This window comes from Myxocyprinus asiaticus, chromosome 41 (assembly GCF_019703515.2).
Source record: "Myxocyprinus asiaticus isolate MX2 ecotype Aquarium Trade chromosome 41, UBuf_Myxa_2, whole genome shotgun sequence".
NCBI classification, from domain to species: domain Eukaryota; kingdom Metazoa; phylum Chordata; class Actinopteri; order Cypriniformes; family Catostomidae; genus Myxocyprinus; species Myxocyprinus asiaticus.
The window spans coordinates 1,110,197-1,124,263 of NC_059384.1; the positions used below are offsets into that span (position 1 = coordinate 1,110,197).

A 14,067-nucleotide genomic window follows, 5' to 3' on the forward strand; every position below is an offset into this window, starting at 1 on the left:
CCCTTTCCAGCTTTATGCAAAGCAACAATTCTTGATCTTAGGTCTTCAAAATAGCTCAAACCCACACCTCCAGCTGATCACAAAGTATAGTCAGAACATTACTGATGTAAAAAACAGCACCATCACTATTTGAAAAAAAGTCATTTTTGATCAAATCTAGACAGCAGCCATCACTCCAACACCATATCCTCGAGTAATCATGATAAATTGCTAATTTGGTACTAGAAAATCACTTCAGCCATTATATCAAACACAGCTGAAATATATTTGGTTCATTAAATGAAGCTTAACATTATCTTTGTGTTTGTTTTTGAGTTGCCACAGTATACAATAGACTGGCATGTCTTAAGTTCAATATTAGGTCAAAAATGGCAAAAAAGAAACAGCATTCTCTAGAAACTCGTCAGTCAATCATTGTTTTGAGGAATGAAGGCTATACAATGCTTGAAATTGCCAAAAAACGGAAGATTTCATACAAAGGTGTACACTACAGTCTTCAAAGACAAAGGACAACTGGCTCTAACAAGGACAGAAAGAGATGTGGAAGACCAGATGTACAACTAAACAAGAGGATAAGTACATCAGAGTCTCTAGTTTGAGAAATAGATGCCTCACATGTCCTCAGCTGACAGCTTCATTGAATTCTACCCGCTCAACACCAGTTTCATGTACAACAGTAAAGAGAAGACTCAGGGGTGCAGGACTTATGGGAAGAATTGCAAAGAAAAAGCCACTTTTGAAACAGAAAAACAAAAAGAAAAGGTTCGAGTGGGCAAAGAAACACAGACATTGGACAACAGATAATTGGAAAAGAGTGTTATGGATCTTAACCCCATTGAGCTTTTGTGGGATCAGCTAGACTGTAAGGTGCGTGAGAAGTGCCCGACAAGACAGTCACATCTATGGCAAGTGCTACAGGAAGTGTGGGGTGAAATGTCACCTGAGTATCTGGACAAACTGACAGCTAGAATAACAAGGATCTGCAAAGCTGTCATTGCTGCACGTGGAGGATTTTATGATGAGAACTCTTTGAAGTAGTTTAAATACCAATTTCTTTCCATAAGAGCAAAATCTGAACATTATTCTAAACTTTTGGCTGCCAGTGTGTGTATATATATATATATATATTGGCAGCTCTCAATATGTATGAAAGGAAAGAAAATAAAGCAAATGCTGGGACCTTCTAGTTTGTGTTAAGTTATACATAAGTTGTACATAAGATTTGCCTTGTGTGTCTTTTTAATAAAGAAAATTGGCGAAGAAGCGCAAGGAGACGTTGAGCAGCACACGGCAGGAGATGACGGTGATGGTGAACTCGATGGACAAGAGTTACGCTGAGCAGGGTACCAGCTGTGATGAAGCCATCTCATTCATGGACACTCACAATCTCAACGGCAGACGTAAGTCCTCCTTTCAGTTTGTTTTGTACACTGTAAAGCGTTGACATTATTTCAAAAGTATGTATTATTACTAGTGTTTGCTAAGGCAAGTGTCACTATTACTATTTCTCATACTTCTCTCCTTAGCACAAAGTCTGATGGAGTCTCAGGTTTTTATTTAGCCTTTGGTGGGACTCATGTCTCTGTGCTTCAGATTTGTCCCTGGATGTCCCACCAGACTGTGTTTGATAGGTTTAATCCCAGCAGTCCTTGGGGTCAGCAGGTCACGGGCATTCTGCTCATCTGCTTGCAGTGTAGCTTGGTTCATAGACTCAATGCCAGTTTTAGTGACTAAATTAGTCTTTAATCTTAGACCAGAGTAACTTTGCTGAAATATCGAGTAAAACTCTCTCTGTGATCACATGGCAGTGGTTAATATTGCACGAACGTCCCTCAGTTTCCACTCGCCGTGACTGATGTGTCACTCCGTGAAGTGGCCGGCAAACATGTATAAATAAATAAACATGGGCTTTTAGCTGCTGAGACGCCCGCTCGCTTCATCCGTGACCTTATCTGCTGTCTGTCTGTGTAGCAGTGATTGACAGATGGGTCACTACAGACAGCGCGCTCATGGCAGCTGTCAGCGATTCACCTGCATACCTGCACGAACGCACCATCAGTGACATGTACAGCCGCACAGCACAAACACTGGTAGAATGCATGTGTTCATCATGAAACAGTGGGAAACGCCCACTTTTCACCATCCAATCAATTCCTGATGGTTAAAATTGAGATTTTTTTATTGTTAAATTTCCTGTGTTGTAAATGTCTTAGCTCATTCTAGTAAGGGCATGTTTGATTAAGTCACATTTAATCTTTTGTCAATGTTTTATTAGTTAAGATTTACTCTGTCTTGAATCTCTTTTCTTTAAATTGAATTATTTATCTAATCTTGCCTGCTTTTTATTCCTTTTGTTTGTGCTAAAAGCTGTCTCCTCGCCGTCCTCATTTACTATGAAGACTAACACACTGAGTGCCTCCGTGCCAAACTCCTATTACCCAGGTAAAGCTCTGCGTTCACCTCCCAATGTCATTTACAATCATTTCCTGTTTGAATCATGTGACTTCCTGCTTTGCTTTAGTCTTTGTGACTCTGGGCTATAGTACACAAGTTTTTGATGCAGTTGTCATGTCCCATCTGTTGCTTAGCACAACTGACGTTTAAAGACCTCATGAAAGTGGACATTTTTGTGTAATTTGGTTCATGTCTGTAGCTTTGACTTCAGCTATATGCCAATTTTTTTCTTAAAAGTTGATCAGTCACTAAAGGCTATTGGTTATGTAAACGTAAACTAAAAGCTATTGGCTATTTATATGTAATCTAAAGGCTATTGGCTATTTAAACGTAAACTAAAGCGTAAACTAATTGCTATTAGCTATTTATAGAATAAACGAAAAGCTAATGGCTGTTTAATCGGAATCTAAAACTATTTATTTAAGCATAAACTAAAGGCTGTTGGCTCTTTAAACATAAACTAAAAGCTATTGGCTATTTAAACATAAAGCATAAACTAAAGGCTATTGGCTATTTAAGCGTAAACTAAATGCTGTTGGCTCTTTAAACGTAAACTAAAAGCTATTGGCTATTTAAACGTAAAGCATAAACTAAAGGCTATTGGCTGTTTAAGCATAAACTAACGCTTAAACTAATTGCTATTGGCTATTTAAAGAATAAACTAAAAGCTAATGGCTATTTAATCGGAATCTAAAACTATTTGTTATTTAAGCATAAACTAAATGCTATTGGCTATTTAAGCGTAAACTAACGCGTAAACTAATTGCTATTGGCTATTTAAAGAATAAACTAAAAGCTAATGGCTATTTAAACGTAAAGCATAAACTAAAGGCTATTGGCTGTTTAAGCATAAACTAACGCTTAAACTAATTGCTATTGGCTATTTAAAGAATAAACTAAAAGCTAATGGCTATTTAATCGGAATCTAAAACTATTTGTTATTTAAGCATAAACTAAAGGCTGTTGGCTCTTTAAACATAAACTAAAAGCTATTGGCTATTTAAACATAAAGCATAAACTAAAGGCTATTGGCTATTTAAACGTAAACTAAAAGCTACTGGCTATTTAAACGTAAAGCATAAACTAAAGACTATTGGCTATTTAAGCGTAAACTAACGCGTAAACTAATTGCTATTGGCTATTTAAAGAATAAACTAAAAGCTAAAGGCTATTTAAACGTAAAGCATAAACTAAAGGCTATTGGCTATTTAAGCATAAACTAACGCTTAAACTAATTGCTATTGGCTATTTAAAGAATAAACTAAAAGCTAATGGTTATTTAATCGGAATCTAAAACTATTTGCTATCTAAGCGTAAACTAAATGCTGTTGGCTCTTTAAACATAAACTAAAAGCTATTGGCTATTTAAATGTAAACTAAAAGCTATTGGCTATTTAAATGTAAACTAAAAGCTATTGGCTATTTAAGTGTAAACTATATGCTGTTGGCTATTTAAACTTAAACTAAAAGCTAATGGCTATTTAATCGGAATCTAAAACTATTGGCTATTTAAGCGTAAACTAAAAGCTATTGGCTATTTAAACAAAGTAAAAGCTATTGGCTATTTAAACATAAATTAAAGTATATACTAAATGCTATTGCCTATTTAAGCATAAACTAAGGGTACGTTTACATGACAACGATATACTAAAAATGGAAACGTTTTTTCCTTTGTGTTTTTGAAAAGTTTCGCGTACAGACGACAACATTGTCACAACGATCCCCGTTCAAATGGATCCGCGAAAACGACTAAAAACACTGTATTATGCATGCCAGGCCAGTAGTTGGCGATGTCACTTTGTAAAGAAACACTACGCGCCTGCGCACATAAGCATTCCTCCACAGAGCGGTGAATACAAAAAATGAAGATGGCGAAAGCATCGAGCAATTTTGTCTGGACGGACGATGAGGTTGCTTTATTACTACAATTACTTTGCTGGAGAAGCGTCAATAAACTCAAAATCTTGAGCAGCACAAACACAGTCCTGTAGACCGCCATTGTAGTTTCGAATGTCTTGTGCGTTGTTTTGAAGTACTCGCATGCATGCCTATAGACTGAACACGTAATACGCGTGCACATGACGTCATCGTTTTTACAAATTCGCGTTTTTGAATGTTTACACAGAGACGATAACGGCATCGTTTTCAAAAACTTGCACTTTGAAACCCGTTTTCGTGTAAACGAACAGCCAAAACGCATAAAAAGTTATCCGTTTTTAGTTGTTGTGTAAATGGCCCCTAAAGCGTAAACTAATTGATATTGGCTATTTAAACGTAAACTAAAAGCTATTGGCTATTTATCTATTTAAGCGTAAACTAAAGTGAAAACTAAATGCTGTTGGCTTTTCAAATATAAACTAAAGGCTATTGCCTATTTAAGCATAAACTAAAGCGTAAACTAATTGATATTGGCTATTTAAATGTAAACTAAAAGCTATTGGCTATTTATCTATTTAAGCGTAAACAAAATGTAAAATAAAGGCTATTGGCTATTTAAGTGTAAACTAAAGGCTATTTAAACATAAACTAAAAGCTATTGGCTATTTAAACGTGAATTAAAGTCTACTGGCTATTTAAAAGTTAATTAAAGTGTAAACTAATGGATGTTTGTTATTTAAACGTAAAGCATAAACTAAAGGCTATTTGATATTTAAGCGTAAACTAAAATCTATTGACTATTTATCTATTTAAGCGTAAAAACTAAAGTGTAAACTAAATGCTGTTGGCTATTTAAATGTAAACTAAAGGCTGTTCGCAATTTACACGTCAAATAAAGTCTATTGGATATTTAAAAACAGGAAGAAGCCTTTTGATATGCCCAACACCAGCTTATTGTTAACAGGAAATATGTTAACACAGAAAAACAACTGCGCTTGTCAAACTGTTTCATGGGGCCTTTTAGAACCGCCTTTACACTAATGTATTCCTATGTTTATTTGACATAAATGTGTGTTGGCAAATGCAGTACTGACTTTAGCTTTGCTATTAAACGATTTCTCTCGAATTGCAATGGACTGAAAATGTATTTTTCTATATTCTCTCTTCTTTGTAAACCTCCACATGATGGGCAGACCCTTTTGTGCCGACTGCTATCTTAGGTGAGAAACCTTCTTTCTGTTTGCACACATGAGAATGGACTCTTGAGTGTGTTTGTGTTCTGAGAATCAGACAGGAAATAGATATGACGCTTCCTCACATCCATACCTGCCTGCTTTACTCTCTGTGAGATTAGGGTTTGACCTCCCCAAGCGAAGCTTCACCTCATCCCATCCGCATTTCGTGTCGTGCGTGTGATGTCACGTATGTGTCTGACCTCTCATGTGCATGGACAGATAATGTGGACCGGATGAGGGGGGCGTGACAGTGTGGCACAAACAAATAAACAAATAAAATGACAGATTATTTAATATGCTCCAACAGTTTCATGTGACTATACTGCTAGTTTTTATACTCACGCTAGTATTTAAACCACACAGTGTTTTTGTAGTTTGTCATTTTTAAGTTATATTGTGTACATTAAATTATGTCCTTGTTTTAATAAACTAAATAGTATTCAATATTACCCAATTCTTAATGATAATCCATTACAATCATTAATGAAAGCAAAGTATAACACCAACTCACTATGTTAGAAGAGGGCGTAAGGTGTTTTATAGAGCGCAACAGTGACTGCCCATTTTTTAGGATTCCAAAAATATTTTACCCATTATTTTCACCATTAAACATTTTAGAAAAAGAGTTCTGAAACCATGAACCAAACCAGCAAACTTTGAGATGAATCATAACATTGCAACATTCGATTCGATACACACAGTTGACACCGCTGCCAGTTTCGTTGTTTTAATATGACGTCACTATCGTCAAATAAAAGTAGTCTGAGCCTTCTTTAAACTCCTACGTTTCCCACTTGGAATTACAAGTTTGACGAATTTGTGAAAGTTTCAGTCAGAAGAGGTAATTATGGTAATTCCAAACTCAAATAAACGCGGAATTAGCTTATGTTAGCTAACGTTAGCTAGCCTTCACTAGAATGCTAAATCTCGCCACAAACGTTTTGTAAAAATTTAATTTTATCTGTTGACACCATTGTCAATTTTATTGTTTTTATATTATGTCATAAAGGTCAAGTGAGAGAAGTCGGTGCTTTACATTTCCAACTTGGATTTCCGAGTTTCAGTCAGAAGTGGTAATTACGGTAATTCCGACGTGATATGAATGCAGAATTGGTTAACGTTAGCTAATGTTAGCTAGCCTTCACTAGAATACAAAATCTCGCCACCACCCTGTTTGCTGCATTTCCTATTCCCATGGTAACAGCGACTTCTCAGATTGGTGGTTAATTGAATACTTCAACAGGAATTCGTCAATTAAACAAGATTTAGTTTTTATTTTAATGCATATACCAAAGTTAACAGCTTCAGAACTCATGGTAGGTTTATTCGCTATTGCAAAAAATTTACAAAAAAGTATTTTATTTTTTCGTTGTTTTATATGACGTCATAGTGGTCAAGTGAGAGAATTCGTGCTTTCGTAAAATTCTACGTTGCCAACTTGCAATTACGAGTTCTACAAAAATGTGAACAATTTAGTCGGTAGTGGTAATTATGGTAATTACGATCCGATATGAACGCAAAATTGGTTTACGTTATTTCATTTTAGCTAGCTTTCGCTAGAATCACTAGAATCTCGCCACAACCCTGCTTGCTACGTTTCCTATTCCTATGGTAACAGCAACTTCTCAGATTGGTGGTTAATTTAATACTTCAACAGGAATTCGTCAATTAAACAAGATTTTTTTATTTTTTTTAATGCATATACCAAAGTTAACAGCTTCAGAACTCATGGTAGGTTTATTCGCTATTGCTAAAAATGTACAAAAAAGTATTTATCTGTTGACGGCGCCACTTTCGTTGTTTTATATGACGTTATAACGTTCAATTGAGAGAAGTCGGTTGCTTGTAGGATAGTGGGTAGTGTAGTACTTCATCAGGAATTAAACAAACACGTTTTATCGCTCTAATCGCTAAAAACGTTTCACCATGGAGATTTTAAATGCCATTTTTACTTCCGGAACCCGACTGTTGCGCTCTATTGCAGGTTATTCCAATTGTTTTTATTTGTCGATTTGGCCTCGTATCATTCTTTTATTTTTTTGCACATCAGATAGTTAATGAGTCAGACAAACGTCAAGTTAGCGTGTGTAGCTTCTCTGCTTCAACTATCTTGTTGCTTAAATCCTGTTTCCTCTCTTTTCCTCTTTTTCTTTCTTCACATTTAACCTCTATGTCTTAAAAAGTGCCCATTAATGGTAAGTTGTGTTTTTTGGGGGGTGACTGTCAGTGGGGTCTACTCCCCCCCCACCCCCCTCAAACCGTGTCGCCTCTCTCGCATGGCCTTGTGTCGCATCTCGCCCTCCCCGTCCACCTGTGCCACCATTAGCTAGCATGGCCGTGACGCCCTCTTCATACATATGTGACACCCTCCAGCCACCTGCATCCCCAGCTGTGCTTTCATTTGGTTTTGGTTTCACAACTCCCAACCCTGTTGTGACGGTGCCACATCTGGACATTTCCATGTTAGCCACCACCGTAACCCTGCGTCCGCCAAGGATGCCACCATTTCACCATTCGTGCGATCTCATTTTGACATCAGATAGCAAGTCTTTGTGTAGATCTTAGTGTTCAGGTAGTTTTGAAACAAATATAATTGCTTTTAACAAACCTGTTTTGTGTTTATGCTGCAATATGAATGCAAATCTTTGATGTTTCTCAATGGCATTCTGTTGATGCACATGTTAAATTAGCATCACCTGTTATTTCTGTGCGATCAGTGCCCATCTCTTCATGTAGTTGTCATTTAACTACCGTAAACCTTTTTTTCATCCATTCCTTTACAGTTTTTACAGCAATGTCCTTGTTGTCATTTGTTATGACCCTCCGGCTTTGCTTTTGTCCCATTAGATGAGAATCACGCCATGAACAGCGAAACCAGCAGTCTGGTCCAGTCGCACACTCATTCCTATAAGAAATGTGAAGCTGTGGACGTCCCGTACCAGACCGGACAGCTTCATCCGGCGATCCGTGTTGCGGATCTCCTACAACACATCACACAAATGAAATGTGCCGAGGGTTACGGCTTCAAAGAGGAATACGAGGTGAGTCACCATTGCAAAGATTCAACATACAAGCTTGTGATGACCACCAAACACAAAAATGATAACACTGTCATTATTTACACATCCTCATGTTATTAAAAACCTGTTTGCTGTTCTTTTTTCCATGGAAACACAGCAATGACAGTTCATAGACTGCTGAGTTGGAAAAACGACAAAAATTACCATAAAAGCACCAAAAACAAGCAGTCCATAAGACTTCTGTGCTATATTCCAAGGTCTTAAAAATTTGGTAAAAATAGCCAATTCCATACAACATGAGAGTGAGTAAATAATGACTACGTTTTCATTTTCGATGAACTATCCCTTTAAAGTTCAAGAGTTCCCTTTATTTTCTTTGTCATGTCATTGCGTTCATATATTGTTTATTTTCTTTGAGCATTCTCCTTTATATGTTGATTTACACGTTTTGTCACGCCTTTGTACAATACATCACTGCATGATGTTTGTGTTTTCTTTCTTTCTCTGAATGAAACTTTCATGAGCTTTTAATATTCAAGAAGTCATTCCTGTGTCTTTGCATCATCACCAAACCCTTGACCGTACACTCTGTCTTTACCTCAAGAAACTGAAACGAAATCACCACCAACCAGCACTAAATCATCCGGTTGTGAAAATTAGTCTCACACACACACACACACACACTGGAGGGATCAAGCCGCCACGACTGTTTGTTAACAGCTAATGCAACTGAGATGTCAGCAGCGTTAAGCGTTTGAGTACACAGCTCATCTCGTTAAAAAAACGTCGTCACCCTCTCTGTGTTTATTTCCTGCCTGTATCACCCGCTACATCACTCACATCTGAATTAAAGACTCTGTTTCGACCGTCCACGGTTTGCGGTTCAGGGTGGCCCTGAGGGCTCGATTCATTATGGATAAAGATAGTTTTTAGAGTTCAGGTAGATTTTCAGATAAAGTACTGTCAGAGCATTCACAAACCCCCTCCCTTTCCTCCATGTGAAAGTTGCTTGTCTTTACTGTGTTTTTCTCCTTCATTATGAATGTCCATAACAGTGAAAACAGTGTTTCTGCTAACATGTTTAAAGGTCATTGAGCTTGTAGAGAAAACACTAAAATATTCCCTTATCTTTCCCTCCGATCCATGCTTCTTAATCCATACATTAACTTTGGAAAAGATTAATGAGGTAAGATGACATTTTTGGATATATGTAAACATTAGATGTTTTAGTTGCTTGCTAGTTGGCAATATGACCTGTTAGCTCCCGCCATGTTGTCCTGTAGTTTGTCTTTTACCATTCACTAAGCCCCGCCTTTAAAATGTCACTGACCAATCAGCAACAGTTGCCTTCCACCATATTATCGCACAGGCTTTTGCTCTTTTCTGAAGGAAGTCTGTGGAAGGCCTCTGTTTGGATAGCTTGAAACTTTTGTCAGATAAATTATTTATAATAAAACGATCTTTACTAAATACATTTGTTGTGGATTAAATGATGTGTCAACCCTCATTCACAAATGAACAAGGATTTGCTCCAAAGTAAATTAATTTTTAGAAATCAGCATTCATTTACATGTTTATTAAGGTCATAGAGTGGTATAGTGTAAATTAGGGTTAGGTTAGGGTTAGATTAGGTTAGGTAAAGTTAGATTAGGTTAGATTAGTTAGGTTAGGTTAGATTTGATTAGGTTAGGTAAAGTTAGATTAGATTAGGTTAGATTAGATTAGGAGGTTAGGGTTAGATTAGGTTAGGTAAAGTTAGATTAGGTTAGATTAGATTAGTTAGATTAGATTAGGTTAGGGTTAGATTAGGTTAGGGTTAGATTAGGTTAGATTAGGTTAGGGTTAGATTAGGTTAGATTATGTTAGGTTAGATTTGGTTAGGTTAGATTAGTTAGGTTAGATTAGGTTAGAGTTAGATTAGGTTAGATTAGATTAGTTAGGTTAGGGTTAGATTAGGTTAGATTAGATTAGATTAAATTAGATTAGGCTAGGTAAAATTATATTAGGTTAGGTAAAGTTAGATTAGGTTAGATTAGATTAGTTAGATTAGGTTAGGTTAGATTAGGTTAGGGTTAGATTAGGTTAGGGTTAGATTAGGTTAGATTAGATTAGTTAGATTAGATTAGGTTGGGTTAGATTATGTTAGGTTAGATTAGGTTAAATTAGATTAGATTAAATTAGATTAGTTTAGGTTAGGTTATATTAGGTTAGGTTATATTAGGTTAGATTAGATTAGATTAGATTGGTTTGGTTAGATTAGATTAGTTTGGTTAGATTAGATTAGGTTAGATTAGATTAGATTAGTTAGGTTAGGTTATATTAGGTTAGGTTATATTAGGTTAGATTAGATTAGGTTAGGTAAGGTTAGATTAGTTAGGTTAGATTAGATTAGATTAGTTTGGTTAGATTAGATTAGTTAGGTTAGATTAGATTAGTTAGGTTAGATTAGATTAGGTTAGATTAGATTAGGCTAGGTTAGATTAGGTTAGGTTAGATTAGGTTTGATTAGATTATGTTAGATTAGATTAGTTTGGTTAGATTAGATTAGGTTAGATTAGATTAGATTAGTTTGGTTAGATTAGATTAGTTAGGTTAGGTTATATTAGGTTAGATTAGATTAAGTTAGGTAAGGTTAAATTAGTTAAATTAGATTAGATTAGATTAGATTAGTTTGGTTAGATTAGATTAGTTAGGTTAGATTAGATTAGGTTAGATTAGATTAGGCTAGGTTAGATTAGGTTAGGTTAGGTTAGTTAGGTTAGGTTATATTAGGTTAGGTTATATTAGGTTTGATTAGATTATGTTAGATTAGATTAGATTAGTTTGGTTAGATTAGGTTAGATTAGATTAGATTAGTTTGGTTAGATTAGATTAGATTAGTTAGGTTAGGTTATATTAGGTTAGATTAGATTAGGTTAGGTAAGGTTAGATTAGTTAGGTTAGATTAGATTAGATTATATTAGTTTGGTTAGATTAGATTAGTTAGGTTAGATTAGATTAGGTAAAGTTAGATTAGTTAGGTTAGATTATATTAGTTTGGTTAGATTAGATTAGATAGTTTAGATTAGATTAGGTTAGGTTAGGGGTGTCTTGCTAAGGCTTATTTCATAACATTTCATAAAATTGTATGCATCCTAAATACACACAAATAATAATAATAAAAATATTCTGTGCACAAGTGATACTCTGTTGATTTTTCTTTGTTTTGTTTATATTTCATCTAAAGTGTGCTCTTCACTGACACTTCTTTCCTAGTACTAGTGGTCGACCAATATATCGGTTTTACCGATTAATCGGTGCCGATAGATGCTTTTTGGAACTATTGGTTATTGGAATAAAAAACAACACTGATTGTTGCCGATAGTTTTTTATGCTCCTCTGTGGCCAAAACCCTTAATCTGATGAATATATATAGGCGATAAAAATCTAAATTTGTTGAATATTTACATAAATAGGATTGTAACGAAACCAAGTCACTGTCATCATCACTGTTTATGGACTAAATCACGATTATTATTGCAAAATATATATATTTTAAAAGACACATATGAAGCATAGACATTGTTGAATGTTTATTTATGAAACATTTATTGATTGTTCATGTTGATTTTGTCTGACAGAGAAAAGGAAGAGAGTATTTTATAATACAGGAATACTGGACAATTGACAAGCAAACTCTGTTGATCTACTATTGATGAGAGCTGTTAATGAATTACTGCTTATACAGTATTTATTAGCCCATGTGACAATGTTTACTTTATAGTATTTTTATTGTAATACATTGTAGATGATTGTAAGAGTGCATGTTTTGTTTGGAAGCACAGACATTTCAAAATAAGAGTCCTGAGTGTATTTTGGGCTTGTTTTTAGTTTAAACTCCCGTGTTATGCACCAAATCTTCATTTATTTGTGGTTATTATTGGATTTTTTTTTTTTTACAATAAATCTGCATCTGGGATTAGAAACAGTACACAGTAAGGAATATCTTTTAACATACTATAAATCAATTTTAAAGTTTAGTTTTAATGTGACCTTCATATAACAAAAAGTAGAAATCTGTTCGTTTTAATAAAAAATAAACCCTTGTAAGTTGAAGAAACACCCAAAAATGTAAGGAACCATCCTGCTGACATCACTTTCTATGAAGCGCATATTTATAATGCATTGTTAAGGCATTATAAATGTATTATAATGCATTCCTAAAATCTCATATGTTATAACTACTCATAAATAATTCTAACCACAATTATAATGCATTATAACATGACCAACAACAAATTTTATCTATATATATAATTAAGGTGACTTTGATAAGTGTTGCCACATTTTTGATTCACCATCTTCACAGAGAGATACAAAATCATGTTACTGCACATTTTAACAATTTCTTTAAGAAAAACATCAGATAAAATGCTTTCCAGTGCATCCTACGGTACATTCGGTAAAGCTTGTCTAAAAAGAGCAACAGCATCAAAGGAGAGCTTAACGAAGGGTCAATAGCTAAACTTAGAATCTGTATTATTATGCTTATTTGTAGTATAACATCTGTTAGAATCTGTAGAGTATAATAATTGTAGAGTAAGAGAAGTGTTTTCTTCAACAGAACAAATAAAAGCCTTGTTTAACCTCTTAAACTCTGTTTAACTCTGATATAGGGGGCGCTATATCGCTAAATAAGCTTACGCTTAAAATACTCAAGTCCCCGTATACATAAGTCAGGCATATGTGGTATCATTTGAAAGCTTAGAATCTGAACTTTCCGTAGATACCCATCACTTCTGCATTTATGTTACATAAATTAACAAAATAAGGCCTCAAATCATTTGCGTCGCAAATAAGCGCCTCCTAGTGGTTAAGTGGTAGAAATATTAATATGAATATAAAAGTCTTTAAAATAGCACATAAATAGACAATTCATATATCAAATAAAAGCTCTTATTCTCATGAACATGACTATTTTATTACAATAATACCACAGTTTAAAAGAATCACATACAAAAGTAATCAAATACAAACGTCTCTTTTATGCTCCGATCACTGCTGCTGTAAGCCCCAAGTAGCCAAAAACTTTATATCTGCTTTTACCCTAGGAAGTTCTCTAAAAATGATCCATTGTTTACTTGTCTGTGAGCTTGCTTGGCTTAATAATCCAATGTTATATCTTAGATGTCCAGAACAAAATGAGAAGTGCCGCAGGAAAAGCATGCAAAACAAATTAGCAGAAATATATGTTATCGACTATTAATGATAAATGTTACATCATCGCAAAGAGGATGATCTCAGCTTTCTAATGACACTTTGATTGATCTTCTAGTCCACTCATAGGCCGAGATATTCAATGAAATAATGAGGGTGGTGCTTGAACTGAACATTAGACTGAATGTCTATGGACGAGCACATCTGTGAGGGATAAAATGTGTTAGAGCGCCACCTACATTTCAGATCTGTATATTGTGATGGAATGTGAGAGAGGAAAAAAT

General features: G+C 35.0%; 1 protein-coding gene across 10 annotated transcripts in view; it reads left to right on the plus strand.

Annotated features, from left to right (window-relative positions):
• The window catches only part of LOC127431906 (receptor-type tyrosine-protein phosphatase mu-like), a 359,297-nt gene that overhangs the window by 288,032 nt on the left and 57,198 nt on the right, over positions 1-14,067 (plus strand). For 4 of the 10 annotated variants that reach the window (XM_051682542.1, XM_051682544.1, XM_051682546.1 and 1 more), the window contains 4 exons: positions 1,249-1,400; positions 2,368-2,442; positions 5,526-5,552; positions 8,415-8,608. In XM_051682542.1, the coding sequence (XP_051538502.1) occupies positions 1,249-1,400; positions 2,368-2,442; positions 5,526-5,552; positions 8,415-8,608 (448 nt within the window). The remainder of the gene's footprint in view (positions 1-1,248; positions 1,401-2,367; positions 2,443-5,525; positions 5,553-8,414; positions 8,609-14,067) is intronic. The other 6 variants (XM_051682543.1, XM_051682545.1, XM_051682550.1 and 3 more) reach the window with 2 other exon arrangements.